The following is a 10092-nucleotide window of genomic DNA, read 5'->3' on the forward strand; positions in this document are numbered from 1 at the left end:
AAGTCATATAGTATATGTTCTCTAACAAAAGTGGAATTAATTTAGTCATTAAACTAGCTAGACTGAATAACATTGTTAATATCCTGAAAATTTTAAGTATCTGGAAATTAATTAACACACTTTTAAATGATCTGCATAGATAAATGAGAATATGAATCAGAAGATGAATCCAGAACTATAGAGAAAATACCACAAGCTAAATAAAAATGAAAAAATACAAATTAAGTACACACAATTAAAATGGTATTTGCATAGAAATTTATAACACAAATGTTTATATTGTGGAAAAATGGGTCACAAATCATTGACCTCAGTTTCAACCACCCAAAACTAGAAAACTGAAAGTAACAGAAACCAATGAACTCAAAGCTGCCTCTTGAAAATGAAGAAACGTCATAAAGCCCTAATCAAACTGATCAGAAAGAACAAGCACACACATACACACACACACACACACACACACACTACCAAGAATGAGAAAAGTGAGTTCACTGAAGACTCTATGGGTAATGTAAAGGGAGTAAAGAATATTGTGCATTGGAGACATGTGTAGCAAGTGTAAAGTTATCAGCTGAAACTCTTTTTTTGAGGGGGGAGGTCTGGTTGTGGGCCTGAACTTTGGGCCTGGGCGCTGTCCCTCAGCTCTTCAGCTCAAGGCTAGCGCTCTACCACTTGAGCCACAGCGCCACTTCCGGCTTTTTTCTTTTTGCTTATGTGGTGCTGAGGAATCGAACCCAGGGCCCCATGCATGCAAGGCAAGCGCTCTACCACTGAGCCACCTTCCCAGCCCATCAGCTGAAACTCTTGTATCACAAGAAAAATGAATGTAAAAGAAGGAAGGAGGGAGGAAGGGAGGAAAGAAAGAAGGAAGAGAGGAAAGAAGGAAGGAAGGAGGGAGGGAGGAAGGGAGGGAGGAAGGAAAGGGAAGAGAAGAAAAAAGAAAAAAGGAAGGAAAGAGAGAGAAAGAAGATTATAAGCTCTATTGACTAATAGCCTCCATAAAGTATAGATAAGAACTTATTTTGTGTGTGCTGGTATTGGGGCTTCAACTAGGACCTCACACTCTGGCTTGGCTTTTCTTTATCCCACTGAAGTCTATGTTCTACCACTTGAGCTGCACCTTGACTTCTGGCTCTTCGCTGGTTAATTGGAAATAAGTCTCACACACTTTTCTGCTCTGGTTAGCTTTGAGCTGACATCCTCAGACCTCAGCCTCCTCCTTAGCTAAGATTACAGGGATAAGCCTCTAGCACCCAGCTGCAATTATTCTTAGCAGGTAAGTAAATCAAACCTGACAATATATAAAAATGATGTACATCCTTACCTTATCTATTCTAGAGACAGACATGTGTGGATTCTAGAGAAGCAAGGCTAGCTTAAAAATGGAAAAATCAAATAAGCTAAAAAAAGAAAAGTCATACAATTAACCATCTCACATCATGAAACTATTTTTTAAAATTCCTATATCATTCTTATAAATATACTCAAGCAATTGTTTTTTCAACAAATTATTAGAGATTTTCTTCAACTAGCCAAAGGGCAACCACACAAAATCCTATAGTTAACATCATATGCGAAACTTCAATGTATTCATTTCCTCTGAAGATGGGAAACAAGAGAGATACTGACTTTTGCCTTCCTTTTCAACATCATCTAACAGTCTCAAGCAAAAGAAAAGAAAAGAAAAGAAAAGAAACGCAAAAATAAAGGGGAAAGAAAAAGAATCAAAGTCAAATGATCTATGAAAAACATCCCAGAAGAAAATTTATATTTATATTTATGTATATATATTTTTATATTTATTTTTAGAACTAACTTTAATAAAGTTGAAGTATATAGTTGATAACACAAAATAAGAATATTTGTATATATTAAAATTTATAACTGATAATTTAATACACTAAAATTGATCTACTCATCTATCTATATATAAAATGTGCAGTTAAAATATAGATATCATTTGAAGAGAAATTTGTGACCTAAAAGTTGGATTAGTCTTCTTATAAATGACATAAACATATGGTAGCTAAATTATAAACTGGACTTGAACAAACTAAAGAATTTACACTTTTCAAACCATGAAGAAAATAATAAGACAAGTGACAGACTTGGGAAATTGTAATACCAATATTTCTTAAAAGACATCTATCCAAAAGTATACAAAGAATTCAAACTTAATAAGCAAAGCAACAACCAACCTAAAAACATTCAAAACATTCAAAGAGGCAGTTCATCAGCAAAGGTCTAAGGACATCAAATAAGCATATGAAAATATGTTCAACACCATTATTCATCAAATAAATGCAAGTTATAGCGACAATAGAGTACCAACACACACTTATTAGAGTACATAAAAGTAAAAAAAATCCAACCATACAGATTGTTGGCAAGGATTTAGAGCAACTGATTGGTACTGCTTACAATGCTGGTGGGAATGTAAAGTAGCTCATCCATTTTGAATATCAGTTTGATACCTTCTTAAAATATTATGAGTAAGCATTCCATTTCTAGACATTTACCTGAAAGAACTCAAAGCACATATCCACATAAATACTTGTATGAAATGTTTGCAGTTGTTTCATTGGGAATATCCCTATGCTGAATGAAACCCAAACATCCCCAGACATTTATATGTACAAATTATTCTGCTCAATGACAGTAATAACAAGGAAAACTCACAAAGTATAAATAAATCTCAGACTAATTTGAATGAATGAAAACAGGCAGATAGAAAATAAACACATGCTATATGATTCACTTTATACAAAATTCCAGAAAATGCAAGCTACTCATGATAAAGCAGACCAGTAGTAGTTCAGTTTATGTGGTCATAAAGCATGGGACATGGCTTACAACAGGGAATGAGGAAAATCCAAGCATGTGATGGCTGTTGATTCTCCTCACTGTGTTAAGAGTGATACAAGTTTTAAATGTGTCAAATATGTCCAGTAGTCAAGTTCCATGTTGGAACTTGAATTCCAGATCTCTCATTCTTCATTGTTTTTTTTTTTTACTCTACCACTTAAGCCACACCTCCACTTCTGACTTTTTGATGGTTTATTGTAGATAAGAGGCTCATGGGCTTTTCTGCCTTGGCTGACTTTGAACTGTAATCCTCAGATTACAGTTTTTTTTTAGTAGGATGACAGGAGTAAGCCACCAGCACCCAGAAAATAGTACTTTTTAATATGTAATTGATTAATTTCAACTCAGACTCAGTAAAGCAGATATTATCACATAGGATATTTATTCACATTGAATTAATCAATATTAGGTGGGAACAAAAAGTTGATTCATTATAAGGAAATAAAAATATTTTACCACTGAGCTACATCTCTGGTGAAACAAGATATTTTAATAGAATTATTTTTTCTTTAGCCTACATTTTCTAATGCTAATAAGATATCAATATATTACACATACAAATAAAAATGATTATATATACCATATATTTTTGCATACTTCATATTTTATAAAAAAGATACCATGATCTAAGAAAAAAGCCCTAATGATTATTTTCTTGGGTTAATTAGCATCTAGCTATGAATTAGTCAATGTTCAGTTTGACTAAGGAGAGAGACAAGTAATGTTCCTGTGAAGTATTTAACACTCAATAGTATGACTTCACATAATGTCCTCTGATGTGAATTATTGCTAAATATATCTCTAGATTACTAAGAGAATTAACATTTAAGTGGAGATATTTCATCTAACTAGCTATATTGTGGAAAATATTGTCCAAGAACATAGTTTTATTTTAACTTAATATTAATAAGATTTTTTTGATAGAAGGTAGATACTGAAAGGAACTTATATTTAGGAACTTTTTTAATATGATAAACTCTGAATTGTTGGCCTATAGTATATAGGCTGTTGTATTTTTAATTTTTAATTTTAATTTTAATTTATCTATTTCTTACTTTTACTTTTCATTTTACTATTCTATTTTTTTTATTTTACATTTGAAGGTGGTATATTTACATGCATTCAATCTTTCTAAATAACCACAAGAGTTCTGAAGTATAGGCTATTTCATATAAACAAGGTGGTATAAACAGGGTGGTTAGAATATCTATTGAGCAACAACCAAACTTACATGGGAGGTAATGTAATGCAGTTGTATAACACTAGATCCTATCCTGCAGGTGGATTTTTGGAAACTTCTTTCCAGTAAAATGATGTCCTATTTTTGCCTGAAGGACGAATTTGGGGTTACCAAATAAAGAGAAAGGAAAAGTTTGGTCTAAATAGCTTTGAAAAGGGAAAGTACATGAATATGATAGATGGAGCAAGGCTACATTGCCATAGGAATTCTATGTTTCTTCCTCTTCCTTTCCTTTTCTAAACATTTCAGACACAAACAAAAGACCAATGAGTAGGTAGGGCCAAGCAAGGTCAGAGTCCATAGCAGTAGAAGGATGAGCCATTCTGTTCATGCACAGAGATTTGGAATCTGAGTACTTGGCTTTGTAGAGGCCAAGTTCAATGAGAAGAGGTTTTATACAACCAGTGCTAGTGACCCCAGATGCTGTATGGGACCAGAGATTATGATATTAATCATAATAAGGAGACTGAACCCTGTGTATTGAATTAGAATTAGACCAGGCCCTCACTTCAAGCCCCGGGATTAGCAAACAAACAAAACCAAAGAAACCAAACAAACCCCAAAACCAAAAAACACTGAATTCAAATGAGATAATACTAATGTACATCATAGTTTTAAATGTAAATACAGTATAGATAAAAAAATTATATTGGAAATTATAGTTTCAAATATATTTATGCATTTTAAGCCAATTTGTATGTATATTTACACACATAAGCGCGCGCACACACACACACACACACACCCCTACATACCCTAACTCTATTAAGGAGAAATCTAGGGACAAGAACCTATACACAAATCATGTTTTCTGATGATCATTTTCCTCTAAAAATGACTAGAGTTTCTTAAACATAAACAGAGAAGATTACAAACCTGCACTAAACTTTCCAAGGAATGTTGAGGACCTGTTAGACCACAAGAGACAAGCTGAAAGGGGGCCATACTACACAAACTTGAGATGATTGAATATCAAAATAAACAATAACACTAGCTTCCTATTGAATAAAATGAAAAGACATGACTATACACTGATATAAGTAAGTGAAAATATTAAAAGAAACAGGATATTCACATAGTCTCAAATTATCTGCCTACTAAGTGCTTATTAATCACAAAAGAAGAATGTCTAGTAGAAAAATCCTCAAAGGGGAAAAAAAAAAAACAAGAAAATCTTTAAATCATCTGCCAACTTCTAGGGAGATAAGGTAACAAAGCACCCTTTCTCAATATTCCAGACAAGTACATGTAGCTTGAATGAGGAAACAAACGTTAATTTAAGAGCATCACACAAAAATAACAAGCATATTATCTCTCCAACTATTAATATCTTAGAAGTCAAGGAGAGACTGGGGAATTTTTCCAGAATGAAGAAGTCTAAAGAGATAAGATATGTAAAAGAAACACACTGATGGCATTTTCTCACGGTAGAATGAGTTTTCTGAAAATCCGCTCTACTTAATGAGGAACCTGATGGGGGAAAAATGTCAAACTCAAAATTTTCAGGACTCTTGGAATTAATGAAAGGCTACGAATAGTTCAAGAAGTGTCTGCTCGAGAAAAATAGGTCAGTCTGGATAAGAAAAGTGAGTTTTGTCACATCTTAATTTGTCTTATTTCCATCTCACCTCTCTAGCACTAAGGAACCCTTAGAAAAAGTCACCTTTCAAAGTAGCTGTGAAAAGCACTGACCTTGCGGTCATTGCAAGAGGCAGAACAGACTTGGAGTTTTCAAAGAATATGGCCATGGAGTGCACAGCTGAAATGAAATGGAAGTCACCGGAAACAAGGAAGTCAGAGAACCAAAAAGCGCATACATTAAGGAGTCAGGCAAGATGGTTTTTCTGAGGAAATGACAGTGTTTAGGATGGAATGAAGGACTGCAGAGTTGATTCTCAGTCTTCATTATAAGGAATAAGTGAACAGGAAACTAGAAGATGAACATGGCTCCAGAAGCTTTTAAGTAAATATTAGGGAGGAAGGACATTGACCCTAACTTCTGAAAGACTCTTAAGAGCTCATGTCCAACAGTTTTGACTCTGCTGTGCAATCAATATTTTAGGGAAGAAATCAAATAGACACAAAGCAAAGGAAATTCTGTGCAAAGCAGTGACTCTCTGAAGTTATTATCTGCCAGGGAATCAAAGATAAAAACAAACATCTTCCTATAATTTTTTCCTGATCTACTTATAAGAGGAAATAAGAGGAGACAATAGTCCCTGATATAATTCTTTCCTGATTCACTTATAAGAGGAAATAAGGGGACAATTGAGGCGACACCTATTTCTTCTTCACCAGGGCAATTAGAGCCAAAGATCCATAATGTCATCTGTTGCATAATGAGTTAATTACACATGGTCTATTTTATTGAAGCAATCATCCAAGAGCATCCTTTTAAAAAAAGGATATGTATGGGTATGCATTTCCACATATACATACATTTATATGTATACATATTCAGTTCAGTTATAGATGAGACTATTTTGAAGTTAGTAAAGACAGCATTATGTCTACTCCACTCAAGTAGTTAACCTTCTCTACTGACAGATCATATAATGAAGAGGAAAGCCATGACAGCCAAGGCAGGTGAATTCTGATGAGCTGGAGGATGTGAGTAAGGCATTTATAATATTGGTCAGTTTTCACTTGTGAAACTATGGTACTTAAATTTCTATCATATATTGTTAATTCCAATCATCTGTGACTATATTTAAATGTTATTATTTATAAATATATTTATTAGATGAGGCAAATAATCCATTATTTCATTCCTCTGATATTACTATATCAGCTACATAAATTTAGAACATAGATTTATGGATTGAACTGTCTTAATTTTCTAGTAGATTATTTTATCACTGGACATTCACTCATTTTAAACCTAAATATTTAAGTATGAGCATAGTATACTCAAGAAAGTAAAAATAATTCTAGGAAAATATGACTTTTTCCTGTTTCTCCCACAAGGAGACTTGTTTCTCTGTCTCTCCACAACAGAGGTGTCAACCTCTACAACATTTTTGAAGTCAGCATATGAATAAAAATGAGCAGTTTCCTAGGGACCTGGATTCCACTAGTGATTTTAATTATGTCTTTAGTTATTTTTCAGCAGAAGGCTTCATTTTCATTACTTTCTAACACCCCAAGTCACAACAACATGATAGGCTTTTATCATTTCTTTCTTATTCTCTCACTTCTATGCAAAGAAGTGACCATATTTTGTAATCATTCCAAGATGAACATGCATTATCACATTTATTAAAAAGAGAAGTGGAAGAGTTTGGCACTCCACTTTTGCTTCTAGATTAAAAATGCATAAGAATTTAGCAACTTTGGAGAAAACCCAGCTTACTTATACTCAAATGCACCCAGAAGATTTCAAATCAATAATTAGCATTAACGTTTTAATTGAGAATTAACATCAGCATAATTAAAAGTGAGGATCAGCATCCTGATGTTGAAGAGGTGGTGATTTGGTTGGAGAGGTCATTACACTGTCGAACACATTGGAAAGAAAGAAACACAAATCATTTGTTTCCTTGGGCAAGGACACACAATAAACAGTTGAATTGGTGGTCAACTGTAATTTGCTTCCAAAGCCAGTGTCTGGCAACACTACATGTTGGATTTATAGCAAAGCACACAAGTAGCAGTGACTTTGAAAGCAAAGGACAAAGAACAAAAGGAAAAGTTACTAGTTCTGAAAGATCTTTTCCTTCTTACAAGGGCTTAAGGATTTTCCTTTCAATTTAAAAGTACCATGTCCCCTAGTAGTGATGTCCATCATGCTCTTTTCTTAAATAATTATTTCTTACCAAAGCCAAATATATTTGAATCTGGGTTGCCAAAAATCCTTTGTTTATTTATTTTTATTTTTTTGGTCTGGAAGTTTTCAAGCAAATATATTCCCAGTCTGAACACTTTTCTATTTTGGGGGAAAAAAATTAACTTTCCAAACATTATATTGTTTTCTATTTGCTGCTTCTCCAAATTCCTCAGAAACATCACCAAATATCTCCTCCCTAATGACCCTGCCCTCCAGACCCACCCTCAGGCACTTAACCTCTTCCAGTTCCTAGGACTGAGCAAGCTATTCAAATGCAATAGCATGGCTCCTAGGTGGACCGGAGGAAAATGATTGGACTGGGAATGACTGTAGGAATTGTAATTCCACAAGTAAACTCTGAAAAGTCTGCAAGAACAGTCCACGTCCTCTGTTGTCCCTAAGTGTTCCCGGAGCCAAGAGAGTGCCTGGACGGGGAGGCATCTTGTGCTTGAGCCCACACACTGCAATCCCTGGCCTTCACTCCATTGTCCAGGCAATGTGCAGAATTGGAGCGTAAGGCAGTGGCCTCTGAATCACTCTCCTCGCCAGGTGAACCCAAAGTTCCCTTCCTTGGCTGCGAGGAAGGGCTCTTGTGAAAGCAGAGTTTGAAAAGACCTAGCACTGTCATGGTCAAGATCACCAATACCACCACAGCTATGCTTACGAGTATGAAGACCACAGTGGAGGAGTAGTCAAAGCCCTTTGGAATGGAAACGGTAGAATGAAGCCCAGGGTCCACACTTCCCGCTAGGGTGGTTTGCGGGGACAGTTGCAGGGTAGTTATGGTGCTGTGTGGTCCCCACGGAAGAATGTCAGGAATAGATGTCGCAGAAATGCCTCGTCCAGTGACACTGGACTCCTCGCGGACTCGGGGTGACCATGTTCTCTCTGGCCCCAGACTGGCCTCAGTGACTGGCACGCTCCTGCTGGGTACGTGGGACCCCCCAGGGGCTGGCTGCCCTTCCCCTTTGGTCACACAAGAACGTCCATCCTTCCCCAGTTCGAAGCCCTCAGCACATTCGCAGACAAAGCCTCCGGAGTCGTCCAGGCAGTCGGAAAGCCGTGCGCATTGGCCCCCGCGGAGGTACGGCCCGGGACAGGGGCAGAGCACTGCGTCGGGGGACAGCCCGTCCCAGCGCGCGCCAGCCTCTTCCGCCACGCAGGTGGCCGTGATGGGCGGCTCCCCGCCGCACGTGGCACTCACCTCGGTCCCCGGAGGACTGAAGTCCATCGCGGAGCTGCTGAGCCGGAACGGAGCGCGGAAATTCAAATTTGAGGCGGCCCCAGGACGGGGCGGGGGACACAAGTTCTCATACTGGTACTTGCACAGGTAGCCATTGGCGCGCATATGGCATCGCATCTCTTTCCAACCTGCAGGCTCGATCCCGCGGGTGGCCTGGAGTCCCGCACAACTCCTCACCGTACAGGAGCGCTGTGGCTCTTCCACCCACGGCAGCGTGGCACTGTCAGACTCGCCGGCGTCGGGGGACAGCCAGGAGAAGCCTCGCAATGGCTCGTTCTCTAGCGTACAGTGGGATCGCCCGCGCTCCAGAGCCACCCAAAACAGAAGGTCTTTGGAGCCGCCTCCGGGCCCGGGACCCGCCCGCAGGAGCGCCAGCACCGCCCGCAACTCCGCGCCCCCGTGCACCGTGCTGAGCGTCCCGCCGCGCAGGTTGCAGGCCTCCTGGGCTGCCAGCCGCTTGATGGTCGCGTGGTGCAAGCTGTAGCAAGCCCCCGACGCCGAGCAGCCTGCTCGATCGGCCTTGGGATGCTCGCCACCGCCCGGTCTGGGCCAGAATACCTGGCAGAGGAGGCACAAGGCAAGTGCGGGCCTCATCTTTGAGGCCCTGTGTCCAAGGCGGCTCCCAGCTTATGTTGGTCCCTCCCCAGAGCGCAGAGCTGTCTCTGGATTGTGGTCACTGCCCTCCAGAACCAGTCCCCCCCCCCCATTCCGTTTCTCCTCCCCTTCCTTCTTCTCCGCCCTCTGTCATCCCCCCCCCACCCCCCAACCGCCACAAGTCCCCACCCGAGCCCCATCAAGGCGGCCAACAGTTCCCTTAGGCCACCGACAGGAAATGTGACCAGAGCTCTGCCAAGCCCCGAGCAGTCTGATTTCTTCAGGGGTCAAGAATGCAGCCGGCGCCTGGGCACTGGGAACACA

The 10092-nt window shown here is 39.0% G+C and overlaps 1 protein-coding gene across 1 annotated transcript; it reads right to left on the minus strand.

Annotated features, from left to right (window-relative positions):
• Positions 1-3228: 3228 nt before the first annotated feature.
• Clec14a (C-type lectin domain containing 14A) lies at positions 3229-9838 on the minus strand. Its single transcript, XM_042677981.1, has one exon. The coding sequence runs from the start codon at positions 9766-9768 to the stop codon at positions 8329-8331; it is 1440 nt and encodes a 479-aa protein (XP_042533915.1). The 5' UTR covers positions 9769-9838; the 3' UTR covers positions 3229-8328.
• Between the last annotated feature and the right edge of the window lie 254 nt (positions 9839-10092).

This window comes from Dipodomys spectabilis, unplaced genomic scaffold, assembly GCF_019054845.1.
Source record: "Dipodomys spectabilis isolate Male_0828 unplaced genomic scaffold, ASM1905484v1 ptg000042l, whole genome shotgun sequence".
Lineage (NCBI taxonomy): Eukaryota > Metazoa > Chordata > Mammalia > Rodentia > Heteromyidae > Dipodomys > Dipodomys spectabilis.